At 39.0% G+C, this 15,949-nt stretch overlaps 2 protein-coding genes across 3 annotated transcripts; both read left to right on the forward strand.

The window, feature by feature from the left end:
• Nucleotides 1-464: 464 nt before the first annotated feature.
• LOC148418714 (SRSF protein kinase 3-like) lies at nucleotides 465-7,528 on the forward strand. The gene is made up of 15 exons (XM_088424561.1): nucleotides 465-565; nucleotides 1,177-1,376; nucleotides 1,451-1,559; nucleotides 2,075-2,162; nucleotides 2,238-2,325; nucleotides 2,394-2,500; nucleotides 3,326-3,482; nucleotides 4,134-4,159; nucleotides 4,242-4,289; nucleotides 4,527-4,842; nucleotides 5,317-5,414; nucleotides 5,539-5,646; nucleotides 5,743-5,812; nucleotides 5,908-6,000; nucleotides 7,148-7,528. Exons 2-15 carry the CDS (start codon nucleotides 1,190-1,192, stop codon nucleotides 7,330-7,332), a joined length of 1,680 nt encoding a protein of 559 aa, XP_088280687.1. The 5' UTR covers nucleotides 465-565; nucleotides 1,177-1,189; the 3' UTR covers nucleotides 7,333-7,528.
• comtb (catechol-O-methyltransferase b) lies at nucleotides 7,359-15,727 on the forward strand. Of its 2 annotated transcripts, none has more exons than XM_088424567.1 (6): nucleotides 7,359-7,489; nucleotides 11,067-11,235; nucleotides 11,927-12,044; nucleotides 12,314-12,507; nucleotides 13,494-13,625; nucleotides 13,697-15,727. In XM_088424567.1, exons 2-6 carry the CDS (start codon nucleotides 11,068-11,070, stop codon nucleotides 13,874-13,876), a joined length of 792 nt encoding a protein of 263 aa, XP_088280693.1. In that variant the 5' UTR covers nucleotides 7,359-7,489; nucleotide 11,067; the 3' UTR covers nucleotides 13,877-15,727. The 2 variants fall into 2 exon arrangements, with proteins under 2 accessions (XP_088280693.1, XP_088280692.1); XM_088424566.1 differs by lacking the exon at nucleotides 7,359-7,489 and adding an exon at nucleotides 7,676-9,084.
• The last annotated feature ends 222 nt before the right edge of the window (nucleotides 15,728-15,949 follow it).

Raw genomic sequence — 15,949 nt, forward strand, 5'->3', positions numbered from 1 at the left:
TTTCCCCCCTTAACAGCCATCAAAGCTGTGCCATCCATACTATGCATCTTACCATACTTCTTAAAATTCCTGGATATTTCGCTTACACAACAAAAGGCATAAGTGGAACAATTAAAACAAAAACTGCATATGCAACACATTCCAAAAACGTATGAGCGCCTCCAGGGGTTCGTTTTGATGACACTAGCGACATCTTGTGGTAGTTTTTTTTTCTCACCGACTACTCACGATTTTTTTTTCTTTATGGATACCCGAAACCAAAATAAAATGTACATAGCAAGGTGCACTGATTGCACTTGACTGTTCTTATTTCTTTTTTTAATGATAGAATATTTCACTACACTACTGTCACGATGTATGACTGCATTGCGTTTGCACATGTGCGGGCCTTGAGAATCCCGTTTTAAAGCATGCACGTCAAGTGCTCGGCTATTCCTGGACTGAGTGTTGGCAGTCCCATCAGACACACACAAGACATGAAGCTCAGCTACTGTGCATGTAACCTCATGTAAAGTTTCACTTTTCTTCTTACGGAAATATTATAACAAACTACATCAGACATCGGGTAAGTAAATTCGTCCTGTAATGTGGCTGACTTTATTTTGTAGGGATGAAATATGATGCCACTTTATATGTTAGCGCAAGGTAGGCAAAACTTCCAAAGTAGAACGTTTTTTTTTTACTTCCCAAAGATAAATGTAATTGTTTTTGAAACAACAGCAAGTTACTACAACATTGCATGCAATAGTGGGCACAGTTCGGTTTCACTTGGGAGCTTGGATTGCTGTCTGGCTGGCTAAAAATAAACATTAGCATTTACTGCTTGGCTCCGTTTGGAAATGTCGCTACAAACAAGTACTGTATACGCAAACAAGGTACTGAGGATGTTTTTTTTTTCTCAAATGGGGGTACATGAGATTTGAACAGGGTTCCTGCAGCTATTTTCTTTCAAATTAACTCATTCAATCCCAAAGACGCATTTTTACGAATCCAGTCATTCACGGGTACTTATTTATATGTTTTCAAGTGATTGCCTCAAGGAGGGTCTAAAAAATGGCTGGATTTAAATGAAAAAGAAAAAAACACTCATATTTCAGAAAAAATGGAATTTGAAAGGTAAGATTGCATTGTGATCCATGTTGTCCTTGACCGCTTTGTTTCATCTGGACCCAGCAGGCTCCTGGTAAAAATGTCTTCGTCCTATGCGGCGGCTCTATCGGCCCTTGTCGCGAGCGCTCATTCTGCTCCTGCGCCCGAGAGTCCCAAAGCCGTTTCCTCTGCCGCTCCTCACCGTCCTCCAGTGGAAGCGCATCCTGCCGTTACTGAGCCAGTGGGTTCAGATGACGAGCAGGAGAACCCGGCAGATTACGGAATAGGTAGACAAAGCGCCGACATCCAACCTTAGCTCGAAATCTGTTTTTGATTCCTAGGGGACTCTGATTTTTTGCAGGTGGTTATTACCCTGTGGAAATTGGAGAGATTTTTGAAGATAGATACCAGGTGGTCAAAAAGTTGGGATGGGGTCACTTTTCCACTGTGTGGCTCTGCTGGGACATGGCGTAAGTAGGGAGTGAAAAATGAAAATTGCTATGGTCTGTCTTTGTAGCCTTTGAAGTGACGATGGCATTTTAAGACATGGCCATTAACTGGTCTCTACCGCCACCCACTGTCTTGGGGTGAAACACAAGTCAACAAAGAATTTTTCTGTTTGCTGACATACTTTGACCATCGCTGAATGGGATGTTGCAAAAATTGCTTGAAAATCAATGTCACAAGTCAACTCAATAAATATGATTATAATGGATTTATATGGTCCAAAATTTGGAAAGTGATTACTTTTGTACACAAAATCTCGCACGTCCAGCAGCAATCACATAGAAATGTCAGGATTGTTGCTTGTTAAAATTTTACAAGTTTTATCATCTACTGGAAATTTCAGCTCCCTAGTCTTTTTCCAAGTCTTTTTCAATTTTTTAAATATTTTATTTAGTTGTTCTTGAGCTGACAATTTTTTGCAGGCAAAAGTTGATCGAAAAAAAAAAGCATGATTAATATGATTTTTTTTTTCCCGCAGGAGAAGGCGTTTTGTGGCCCTAAAAGTGGTGAAGAGCGCTCTGATGTATACAGAAACCGCAAAGGATGAGATCAAACTTCTGAAATGTGTCAGTAAGATCTTTAACAGAATTCTTGAGTCATGAATTTGCCTGCTTTGAATATATCGTTTTTGGGGCCATCAGGTGAGAGACAGTGACCCCAAAGATCCTACACGCGAGAGAGTTGTGCACCTCATCGATGACTTCCGGATCTCTGGAGTTAACGGAGAGCGTATCCGATACAAGCAAATTGAAAACGAAAGTGTATCGTATGAAATAATGTTCTTAATGGCTGACCAGATGTGTGCATGGTTCTGGAGGTTCTGGGCCACCAGCTCCTGAGATGGATCGTCAAATCCAACTATACCGGTCTTCCACTTCCTTGTGTCAGAAGCATCATCAGACAGGTGACTTTCTCCAAACGTTTTCAATCCGGACATTACACTGCACTGCAAAAAAGTGCCCTACCAAATACAAGAAAAATAAATAAATAAAATATTTCGGCAGATTTTCAAGATTTTCAGTTTCAAGCAAAAAAAAAAAAAATACGCCAACGACGTAAAATCTTTTTATTGCCAGGAAAAAGTATTCTGTTTTTTGTCTAAAACGGAAAAAATCTTGTATAGCCAAAAAAAATGCTTATTTCAAGATTTTAAATCTAGCATTTTCTCAAGATTTCTTTGCTCAAAACATTCATATTGTTTCTTATGACAAGATAAAAAAAGATGATTTTGAAGTACACTACACTGTAAAACGTTGCCAAATGAAATACAGTACAAGAAAAAAGATTTTAAAAAAATAGGCACATTTTCTCATTTTAGGCAAAACACTTCCAATGGGGTAAGAATTAATTCCTTACTTTTTTTCCTGATTACTTTTTACAATGCAATTTTAAGAAAGTGAAAAAGGCTTAAAATAAAATGTTCTTATTTTTTGTCTAAAAGGGAAAAATAGCTTGTGTAGCAAAAGATTCTTAAGAAAAGGATGCTTTTTTCAAGATATTAAGTATAGCATTTTCTTATTAAGATTTTTTTTGCCCTCAAAATCATCTTTTTAATTGTTATGGGAAAAATCCAAATGTTTTGAGCATATGAATAATAATAAGAAAATGTTAGGTTTAATATCTAGAAATAAGCATTCTTTTCGAAAGCATTTTTTTTACAGCACAAGATTGCTTTTCAATATTGCTTATTATAAGCTTTATTTATTTTTAATCACTGTCCGTTTTTTAGGTTCTACAAGGCTTGGAATACTTGCACACAAAATGCAAGATCATACACACGGACATCAAGCCAGAGAACATCCTCCTGCGGGTGGACGATGTTTACGTTCAGAAAATGGCAGCCGACACCAAACTGTGGCAACTGCCCGATTCGGCCGGCGAAGCGAGTGAGCGATGATGCTTTCAAACCTTCAATTCTCAATGATGTTTGAATGCACAGCATTTTATTCATATAAAAATCTCCCAAATCTTCGAAATGCGGATGGTTTGACGAAGAATTTAGTCACAAAAAGAGGGCTCTGCGCCGTTGTGGGTGTGAACACTTGATTCTCCTCTCCTGAGTGCCACTGAGGTCAAGGGTCATTTTTTACTAGCCTCCATTGACAACTATGGAAGCCATTGATCCATTTTAACTGGCTGGCACTGAATGAGTTAAATGGGATGTCAACACAACGGAATGGAAGATATGGAAAATAAACGATGCTTTTATTGTTTTTTTTTTCTTCCATCTCAGGGTGCGGCCATTTTGTCACTTGCTGTGGACTGAAAATGACATCACAGTTGCTCAGGTAACAACCAACAACGGCTTTGTCAAGTTTGGTCATGTGACATTCGCAAGCTGAGCCGTGATTGGTCGTTACCTGTGCTACTAGGATGTCATTTTCAGTCGACAAAAAAACGGGTGGATTTTGCTGCTTGAATATATTCCACAAACAAAAATATAATGGCACAGAACAACATTATAAAAAAAATGTAAAATTATATCGTGGTAACCGTAATTTTTATGAATTTTTTCAATGTTTTTTTTTTCCTTACAGAGAGCACAACGGTCAAACAAAAAAAGGTGTGTATGATGTTTCATTCAGATGTAAATCTTGTGCTTTTGCATGAATCAAAAAATTGAACATCTTTTCAAACCTTTTTAGAGTTTATCCAATTTAATGGGAAGACTTTTCCACAACATCGGCAATTGGGTAAGTGTTTATCTTGTTTTTGCTTTTAAGTTGTAATTGCCTTTCTAACACTGAAAGACGGACATTTGCTTGAAATGTCATGTTTAATTTTTTTATGTTTAATATTTGTGAGGGTACAGTGCAAAAGCATTTGAGGTGTTGATTTATTTATTATTTTTATCCATCCATCCAATCATTTTCTAAACTCATCCTGTGCCGAGGTACGAAAATGACTGAGCTATTTTTTTTCCTGCGCAGTCTAGCAAGGCTTCGAGGTCGCATCTCAAACGACTGATGTGGACGGAGAGGAAACAGCGAGCCAATCGGAAACAAGCTGGCGACGGCCTCGGGGCTGTTACGACCTCGTCGGGCGCCGCCTGTCCGTCACGGCTCCCCGGATCTGACGTCACATTAAGGAGGCGGACTTTACTCTTGTCCGACAGGCTGGAGTCACCTGCGCTCGGCCGCCGGGACTTGGCTTCTTCCTTGCCGGACATCAGCAAAGATGGCGCCTTTTCCGGCTCCCCGGCTTTATTTTTACGCCGCGCGCCTGAGAAACAGCGCCCCCCTCAAGGTCGGCGCTTGCAATTCTCCCATAGATTCAATATGACTCTCAAACTAAAAGTTGCATTTAATCTGAGGAACTCAAAACTGAAACAAGTACTGTTTCACTGTTCTGTTTTTACGCTAAAATACCCGCAAATCGGTTGCCAGAAAAGTTGAATTACGGGAACACATTTTCTACATTTAACGTAAAAAAAAAAAAGTGTTGATAACTGTTGAGTTTGTCAAATCAGCAGTCTCAACGTTCATTAGGTGTAGTGCACTGCAAAATGCCACGGCGGTAAAATAAATAACAAGCCTTGTGAGTAGTTGGCACAGAATAAAAGCTAATCTATTGACTCTGGATTTTTTTTTAGGATTGGCGAAATGAGGACAAAGTTCAATATCATGAATCCAGTTTAGAAACAACAACAAGGCAATGGCACTCTAAAAGTTGATATGATGACTCATGTCCTGTTTGTTTTTTTTTTTCTTTTCTTTTTAGGAATCAGTGACTGTGAGGGACCTCTTGACCTCCTGCTACCACATAATGCGGACAAGCTTCTTATTAAGATTGCCGACCTGGGCAACGCTTGCTGGGTGGTGAGTAAGCGCAACAACCAGACGGGGGAAAAAATACTGCCAAGTTAACCCCCCAAAAAAAAAAAAGAGCAAGGGAAAGCCCCAAACTCTTTTATTCCTAATCCACATTTTGTGGTCCTGTTAGCATAAACACTTCACTGAGGACATCCAAACATGTCAGTACCGCTCTGTGGAGGTCCTGATCGGCGCTGACTACGGCACACCGGCTGACATCTGGAGCACAGCTTGCATGGTGAGAAGGTCACCAGCAGCATTTAACAGTCAAATGCAATGGCTAAATATTATCCTAACCCTCTTGACATCATGCGTGTTTTTGTGTGTGCTGTAGGCTTTTGAGTTAGCAACGGGGGAATATCTGTTCGACCCCCAGGCAGGGGCCACGTTCTCCCGAGAAGAAGGTCTGCTTTATTTTCTTTGAAATAATAACTAAGAAAGGCACGGTATAATTGGACGGATCAATCATATTGTATTGACATTTTGCATGCAATTTTAGATCATATTGCGCATATTATCGAGCTGCTGGGACCTCTTCCATCCAAGTTTGCGCTCTCGGGGAAAAAATACAAAAGATTCTTCAACCAAAAAGGTAAAATATGATGATCCCTTTGTCCTTATGAAAATAATAATTAATAATTAATAAAACTGTCTAGCTATGATCATATAGCATTTTTTCATAAATCATCATAACCTTAAACACACGCTAGGCATTATAAATGACTCCCATACTGGTTGGTGTTCAGAGCCTTCTGGAGATGTGGTTCTCAAAAGGAATTCAGGCACTTAAGGGGGTAGGTGATATTTCAACAGGGTTTCACAGAACTAAATTGACTGATTTTTGATGCTGTGACAGGAGTAGCACATTTATCATTTCAAATTAAGTGCAAATTAACTGGAACCTGATATAACTACCGGTAATTAGTAAATAATCTTATACTGACTCATTTGCAAAAGGTCGTTTGCTTTCATTTTGGGTTAGCAGGTTAGCAGATCTGATATAATGCCGTTTAATGCCAGTGGGGGAAAAGACATTTTCTTTTCAAATTAAGTCCAAATTAAGTGGAACAAAAAGTAATCTATTGCTAAATTGTGTTACAGTGATGTTGTACTGTTTTATTTTGTTGCAGGTATCAACAGATATAACTTAATGCTTTTTAATGCCAGTAGCGGGAAAGCACATTTTTTCTTTTCAAATTAGGAGCAAATTCATTGGAACATGAAGTGGCCTATTAATAAATTGTGCTATCAGCAGATCTAATTTAATGCTTTTTAATGCTAGTTGAGGAAATGCACATTTTTCTTTTCAAATTAAGAGCAAATTAATTGGATCATGAAGTAACCTCTTGATAAATTGTGTCACAGTGAATCCTATGCAAAACTTTGTATCCCTTTATTTTGTTGCCGGTATCAACAGATCTATTTTAACCATTTTTTTAACGCCATGAGATGAATAGTACATTTTTTTAAATCGAGAGAAAATAAATTGGAACATGAAGCAGTTGCAGAGTAAGCTTTGCAAAGTATGTGAGATTTTAGGTTTCGGAGAATCTAATGTCACGCTTTTTAATGCCCTGACAGGAATATCGCAATCAAATTCGAGAGCAAATTAACTGGAACATGAAGCAAGTTATCGCTAAATTGTGTTCTAGTGACTTTTGAGAAATGTTGAATGTCTTTGAATGTTGAAGGGGTTCTTGGCTAATGTGTACTAAGGAGTGTTTTGTCAACTTCATCAGGACAACTGAGACGCATCTCGAAGCTGAAGCCGTGGAGCTTGTTGGAAATTCTGTTGGACAAGTACGAGTGGCCGCAGGACCAAGCGGCCCAGTTCAGCTCGTTCCTCTTGACCATGCTGCATGTGCAGCCGGAAAAAAGAGCCACGGCGGCTCAGTGCCTGAAACACCCGTGGATGGCAACCTAACATGAACTTGTCCCCGTCTTGTCCACAGCCCGCGTTGTCCCCCATGAACGCATCGTTGGACTCGGAGGGACGCCATCATATTGTGCTAGTCTGGTGCTAGCATTATTCACGCCACTTTGTGCTGCCTTTTTTTTTTCATTTAACTCTCCCATCTCAGGTTTGTTTTCTATTCTTTAAAATATGCTTTATAGTTTGATTTAAGTTTGATTTTTTTAAGTAGAAGCCAAGCCCCAAAATGACTTTTGATTAATATGTTAACCTCGGCCTAATATTGCATTTGTGGGATACAAAATCAGCAGCAAAATTTACAGTTAGCAACCAATCACGTCTCAGCTTGTAAATATCACATGACCAAACTCAGAAAAGAGGTGAGCCATTATTGGTTGTCACAACTGTGACGTCATCTTTAGTCGGCAGCAAGCGACAAAATGGCTGCCCCGGTGGATTTTGCTGCTTGATTCACATTCCACACACACAATATTGTATTTTGTCTAATTTTTTTTAACTTTACATCAACATTGAAACAAGACACTAGGGAGCTGAAATTTCACCCCGATGGTGACCATGTCAAATTTCAACGGTCACTTAGTTTTCACACTAGCAGGAATGTGCCATCCCTTGGCTAAAATACTGTAAGAACGATGTGGAAGAAAATGAACTGAAAATACTGCACAAGTGTTAATCCAAATGCTGTGTTTTAAGAAAAACTATGCGGATTTTTCCCCTTTAAAAAAAAAACCTCCTTTAAAAGTAATCAAAGAGCAGTTTGGCAATACACAACGAGAAGACATTTTGTATCACACGAAAACCACAACTCAAATACTAGAGGAGCTCCATCCGTTTAAAGTAATCAAAGAGCAGTTTGGCAATACACAACGAGAAGACATTTTGTATCACACGAAAACCACAACTCAAATACTAGAGGAGCTCTATCCGTTTAAAGTAATCAAAGAGCAGTTTGGCAATACACAACGAGAAGACATTTTGTATCACACAAAAACCACAACTCTAATACTAGAGGAGCTCCATCCGTTTAGTATGTTGACTCAATTTGCCCTTTGGTGCATTCTTTGCAAGCTGAATTTTGAGCTCGGAGGGGGCGTATAAACTTGGCTCAATGTTGGGTGGAGATGAATAGTTGGACTCCGCCCACTAAACGTTTACCTGTCCTCATGGAGTAAAAATCACCTTCTGTTTTTTCGGACTATTCCCTGCAGCTTCAATGATGATCTCGCGACATCACGATCATTTATTCAACTCTTAGTTGAACTTTAAAGTAACATACTCCCTCCATGCGGGGAGTGCGCTCTCTGCCGGGCTCGTGTGGTATTGCAGCCATCCTTGTCATTTCTACGTTTTTGGATTACAACTTTTGAAAGCAGTGGTCTACACACTCACAACCAACATCGATTCCACTATTTTTCGGGTCCGTGAACACGCTGGATTCGCGTCCATGGTTCTACCACCCACGATTTTTCAAAAATGGGCCTCAAACATGGCCTTTAGACCACTTTTGGTTGGGTGGGATTATACATTTTGTGGGCGGGGTCAAACGTTTGACTCCGCCCACATAATGTGCCACGGATGGAATTTGGCTTTTCAATAAGGGGTCCTCGTAATGGAAGGGGTGGATGGAAGCCGTGGGAGGAGTTCCTTGTGAAAGCAAACAGATGTCGACCTGTCTTGGCGCGACAGACTTTTGCAAGTTTTACCTCCGGCCGTGAAGAGACGCCGACGGTTACGTTCGCATACGTGAGTAGGATTTTTTTTTTTGTTCTGTCTGTGATAGTTTTGTGTTCAACAGGTGTTACTGTAAAAGAAGTCAACGTCATGTTTGCTACTGCTTGCACACGCGCTATACATTCGCTGACACGTGACATCCTACAGTCATGTGCATGTGAAAAAAATAATAGTGACAAGAAATATGTCGATTTCTGTGGTTTACTTTCGCGTCCTTTCTGTAAACTGCCACAAAGCACATTAGCATTTTTCAAGCCAAACTGTTTTTTTTTTTATGCATGCATGTTTGTGCTTTATGCTGATGTCAGGTTTCATTTCTGTACCAGCGGGTTGTGCGAGATTATGCTGCGCACAAGTAAAGGTTAAAGTCTTTGCTAGTCTGCCTTTTGTGACACAGCTCCTAACCCGCAGCCAGTTGCCATGCGACTCAAAGCGCAAATCAAAAGGAATTAGCTCAAGCGTGGCTGCTGCTCTTTCATACTGTTGTGGGAAGGTCTACCATATCTCCACTACATTCTCACAAGAAGAGCTTTGGCACGAGCTTCTGGTGTTTCTCACACAGTATGTCCAAGTTAATATCTTATCCTTGCCTGGTAAAAATACACCAACATCGGATGTGTGCATCCTGTTATTGCAGTTGATATTAAACGATAGTCATCACATTGTGTGAGGCGGAGAGAGAACAAAAGGGAGAACGGCATCACTTGCATAGTAAACACCCATCTCATTAGCCTACTACAAAAGGAGAGCTCCGGTGAAAGCAGATATGAGAGATTCCATTTATCTCTATGCAGATGTGTGATTATAGCGCCGTGTGCCTCTGATTTAGCTCTTTGGTTCTTAAATGGGGGTTCATGAAGGCATTTCATGGGGCACAGGTGGTTTTTAGCAGGTTTTCTGCGGAAATCTGCAAACCGAAACTGCAGAAAAAAGAGTAGTACATTTTTTTTTCAAATCAAGAGCAAATTAACTGGAACATCTTATTGCAAAGTTGTATTATAGTGACTTATTTGCAAAACATTGTATGCCTTTATTGTATTCTATTGCAGGTATCAGCAGATCTAATTCAAGTTTTTTAAGGTCATGACAGGAACAGTACAGTTTACTTTTTAAAATTTAGGGCAAATCAATTGGAACATGAAGCATCATATTGCTAAACTGTTATATTGATGCCGTTGTAAAACATTGCATGAATTTATTTCATCGCGCGTATCAGTAAATCTAATTTAATGTTTTTCAAGGTCGTGGCAGGAACAGTACAATTTTCAAATAAGGGGAAACATATTTGGGATATGAAGCAACTTATTACTAAATTGGGTTATAGTGATGCCTTTGGAAAACATTGTCTGCCTTCACTGTATTTTGATGCGGGACTCGGCAGATCTAATTCAAGTTTGGTTTTTTTAAGGTGGCAGGAGCTGTACAGTTTTCTTTTCAAATTAAGGGCAAATTGATTGGAACAACGTATTGCTAAACTGTGGTATATTGACTACTTTGCGACACATTATACATCTACATTTTGTTGCAGGTTTTAGGAGGTTTTAGGTCGTGGCAGGAACAGGACCGTTTTTTTCATATTAAGATGAAATTGATTGGAACTTGAAGCAACTCATTGCTGCATTGTGTTATAGTACCATCTTTGCAAAACATTGCATGCCTTTATTTTGTTGCGTATCGGCAGATATAATTTAATGCTCTTTTTAAGGGCTTGTCAGGAAGAGTAGTTTTCAAATTAAGTGCAAATTAACTGGAACATCTTATTGCAAAGTTGTGTTGTAGTGACTCCTTGCAAAACATTGTATGCCGGTTTTGTTGCAGGTACCAGAGATCCAACTCAATGTTTTGTAGAGGTTGTGACAGGAACAGTAGTTTTCTTTTCAAATTAAGGGCAAATCAAATGGAATATGAATCAACTTGTTGCTAAATTGTGTTATTTTGACTCATTTGAGTCAAAAAAGATTGACCTAATTGACCTTTGTTCTTCTTGTTTGCAGGATGTGGTTGGTTGTTGCTTACTGCACGGGTTCTGCAGTTCTACTTTATGCTCTGTATAAATGGGTGATCCCCGGCGCTGTCCAGTATCATGGAGGCCTGGCGCTCATTTGGCACGATGTCATCGTGGAGTGGATACTCAACACGCTGACCCGCTCCACACGTCCACAGGTGTCACTTCACTCTTTTTTTTTTTGATGCCGGTTCAGATAGTTCTAATGACTGATTAATCGTCTGACTATTTAAAAAGAATATAGAATGAAATCAGTTTGATTGATGTGTTTTCAGGAGTAAAAAAAGGATTTTTTCTTATTTAATAACTAAATCTTTTTAACACGTAATTATTACACTTCAAAACACATTTTGCCACATGCTGTTCACCTGTGCTCAACACTCAGATGACAATCAATCACAGCTTGTGAATGTCACATGACCAATCGGTGAGTTGCGATTGGTCGTTACTTGACCCTTGAGAATGTGATGTCATTTTCAGTCAACAGCAATTGAAAAAATGCTATTAATTATTCATGTGAAATAATTCTGTTGTCAAATTAATTACAGACAAAGTATTAACATTTGTCTAAAATGTCAAAAAAAGGGTAACATCCCTATAAATTACGAATTAAATCGCATTTCTGTGACCATTATTTTTTTGGCATTAACAAATATTTTTTATGTGTAGATTTTATGGTAATTCCCACAATTTATTCAAGTAAAGTCTCTTAATTGAAAATATTTTTTGAAAAATGCAAATAACTAAATAATTGTTGGAAAAATAGTGACAATTATCTTTGTAAATGTTTGCAATTCATTAAAAAAAAAGCGTCAAAGCGAACATATATGGCCATACCTTGCTTTACAGAGGCTCCTGGCTGCAGTACACAAAACGGCCACAAGAGGGGACCCTCGCAGCGTGGTTAAAGCCATCGATGAATTCTGCAAACACAATGAATGGGCCATGAATGTCGGCGACGAGAAAGGTAAAGTGATTAAGCCGATTATGGGACTAGAGTGGCAAAAGTACACTGTGTGCCGAAAGTGAAGTCGAAAATACTTTGCAACAGAAAAAATAAGAGTGTTAAGCGTATTGCTTTACATATTCAAGTAAAGACACTTGAGAAATCTAGGAAACAATTCAATTATTTGCACTTACTTTCCACTGCTTTTGACTCTACAAACTCATGGTGTTGCTCTCTCCGACCCAGTTATACATTAATACCTCTCATGTTTTTTTTTTTCTTTGCTCTAGGTTGCATTCTCGACTCTGTGGTGTCTGAGGCCAATCCAGTGAGCGTGCTTGAGCTGGGCACATATTGTGGCTACTCCACAGTCCGCATCGCCAGTTTGCTGCCAGCTCACGCCAAGATCATCACACTTGAATTTAATCCCGACTACGCCGCCATCGCTCGGCAAACAATTGCGTGGGCGGGCGTAAGCGATAAGGTAAAAGCTTCTGCTTTTGAATGAAATCAAACAAAGCTGTCCATTGTTTTTCTTAGTGACGGTCAAATGAAGCTTCATGAAGCTCTTGTGATATTTTTTTGACACCTCGGGATAGCTTACCAAGAGGTACCGTATTTTCTGCACCATAAGGTGCCCCTGAAAGCCTTTAATTTTATCAAAAGATGAGAGTGTGACTTTTAATCCGGTGCGCCTTATACAGCCATTTTAAATTGTGCGGGGCCAAAAAATGACATTATCGCCATGTAAATTCTTCCATTTTTACCTCTACATTTTAGCCATAAATGTATTTTTTACAATTGAAATTTTTAGAACACCCTGTTTGAAATTTTTATATGCTATACGTGCTCCAATTTTGAAGCAATTTATATGGAGGAAAGGTGCAAAAAAAAGTGTTGGAAAAGAAAGTGATTTTATAAGATAAGTCAAGAAACTGGTTTTAAATCAACAAAACAATATATTTCAAGGTTTTTGGTTGCAATTTGATTAAAAGAATAACATGAATATTTAATTGACTTATATATATTTGTTTTTAACTCTTGATTGGTCTTGGCATTGATCTCAAGAGTCTTTTAATGTAATCAAGAGGTATTTTTCTATCTAAGAGGTATCTTTATTCTTAATTTCTGAATGAAAAGTTTGACTGACTTATCTGAGTGTTTTGTTGACATTCCCTTTAGCGCAGCTCCATCTAGTGAATCCATAATGCATCCTCAACCACTACTGCAACTTCTATTCTATGTGCCTTATAATATGGTGCGCCCTATAAATGAAAACAGTTTTAAAATAGGCCATTCAGTGAAGGCGCGCCTTATAATTCGGTGTGCCTTACAGTGTGGAAAATTGAATACATTTTCACTGCACGTACGTTAATCTTTAAACCAAGAGCGCCATCTAGAGTTAAAAAAAAATCATAAATGCTTCATTAAGCTTAATTTTCCTATCACTTCGACTGTTTTCTTCTGCAGGTGCGTTTAGTCGAAGGAGATTCCGGTGAATGGATCCCGAAACTCAAGGAGCAATTTGGAATCAAAACATTTGACTTGGTTTTCTTGGATCATTGGAAGAATCGCTACCTTCTGGACACCAAATTGATGGAGGCAGGTCTTTTTCTCTCAATGGCGCTTTAACGTTAACCAAGTGTTCACCAACTTTGACATTGTTTCATCAGGAGTGCGGCCTCCTGAGGAAAGGGAGCATCCTGCTGGCCGATAACGTCGTCTGTCCCGGAACGCCGGACTACCTGGACTACGTCCGGAGCAGCCCGCGCTATCAAAGCCAGTACTTCAAATCTCACCTAGAGTACACAAAAGCGGAGGATGGCTTGGAAAAGTCGGTTTTCTTAGGCTAGTTTTTGACTCATTCTTATGAGCCTTAACAAGGAGCATCGGATATAGACTATAACACTAATTTATATATGACTTGGTTTGGATGGTGTGATGCTTTATTATAAAACAAAAAACAAAAAACAAAACAAAGTCTAATGAAAAATAGAAAATATGACAGTAAGTGAGTATGTATTTTATACGTCAATTTGTAGTCGTGGGATCCTGAATATAAAACTATAACTATAACTAGAAGTACGCAGGCTTCCTCTAATAGTGTATAGAATTACATTTTTAGTCACAAACTAAGTTACAGAAACAGTTCCTTTGTCATTTTAATGTAATTGTCACCACATGTAACCTGTTACCATTGGTAACGTTTGAATCGTCCAGTTAAATCTTCCAAATGTTTGAGAAATGTTTAAACTGCAATATACTTGGCAGCACAGAAGTGTACACACATACCAAGAATACATATATGCACCCAGGAATAGCTGAGTGTTAGAACATAAGTATGCAGCATCTACTATTAAGACAAAAAAAAAAATCTTTAATGTATTTCACTGAGCAACACTTTCTCAATGGGGTAGCCAGCGTGGCTGGAAACTCAAAGTTTGTGCTGCGTTTCAGGGTCGTGTTTCACGAGGTGAAATATATACTGTGCGCAATCTTGCTCAACACATTCAATGTACAGGCCTAAATTCCAAAGCAATTTTTCAACTTAAATATCAAGACATTTTTGTATTATTTTGCTTTTTAAATATGATTTGAATGAATAAATCACATGCACATAGTCGAGCATAGTATTCTGGGATGCCTTGGTGGTGAGGGGATTAAAGTAACCACTTGGCGCATCGCAAAGTGACAATCTCATCCTGATTGGCTCTTAGCCAGGAATTGCAAGATAGAAGTTTTAAACCCCCCCCCCCCTTTTTTCCCTAAAAAAACACATTATCCAATAAATTAAGCTCAGCGAAACCTTGCTTTTGCCTTGTAGTGTATGTGACATGTTAAAATGTGTGTTTTGATTTACAAACCATCCATTGTCTGTAGCTGCATCTCCTCAATAGGGTTGCTGGCTTGCTGGTGCTTATCCCAGCAGTCTTCGGCAGTAAGCGGGTGACACTCTGATGATGAAAACCATTCACACACCCAATCACACTTGAGGACAATCTAGATTGTCCAATACACCTGCCGTGCATGTTTTTGGAGTGTGGGAGGAAGCCGGAGAGCCCGGAGAAACTCACTCAGGCTCGGGGAGAAACTGCAAACTCTACACAGGAAAGCCAGAGCGAGCTGGATTTGAAATCAGGACTCTGAACTGTGAGGTGGACATGCTTACCACTCTTCTGCCCGTTTTACACAACCGTTTCCATGTTTTTTTTTTTTTTTTGGAAAGAACCACTTCAGAGGTTGAAGGCAATCAAACACCATGATGTGCATGCCACCTAGTGGGCATGATTGCATATTACAATGTACTACCAGGGGAACACATTACATCCACTATGTGTTGATGTATGCATGCTAGGTGGTGTTGGTTAAGGTTTTTTTTTTGTTATAAGTTTGTCTACTTTATTAGGTAATTGAGTGTTTGAAAATTAAATTGACAACCCCCCCCAAAAATGTAAAAGCTAATCTCTGGCTAATATTAAAGCCAAGATGCTACTGACAAGCTAAGTGTTTGGATGCCTATAACCAAAAATAGTTTTCTTCATTTTACAAAAGCGCGAGATTGAAATTGCGGCAAAATATACAAACAATTACATTTTGCCCCAGTGGGAGCTCAGCCTCCCGTAAACTTCTGAGCCTAGAATCGCCCCTGAAAAATGAGTTTAGCAGCTTTTGTAAGAGAAGAATAAACACAGAAAAAAATGAATACAAAACGTGTGTGATTGTTTTATTTTCTATCCAGAAATGCAGAGAGTTGTTTAAAACAGGTGAACGTGTGTTTGCGCGAGTGGATGAATCAAATCACTCATGTAATCTCTCAAAGTGACCGACAAGGTCCATCATAGTGGGGGGTGGAGAGAGTTCTGTATTTGGTTCAGCTGTGCGAAAAAAAAAAAAAAAGTGGGCTAGTCCACCTCGTGGCTTCTTGA

This window comes from Hippichthys cyanospilos, chromosome 9 (assembly GCF_059441005.1).
Source record: "Hippichthys cyanospilos isolate Australia breed blue-spotted pipefish chromosome 9, RoL_Hcya_1.0, whole genome shotgun sequence".
Lineage (NCBI taxonomy): Eukaryota > Metazoa > Chordata > Actinopteri > Syngnathiformes > Syngnathidae > Hippichthys > Hippichthys cyanospilos.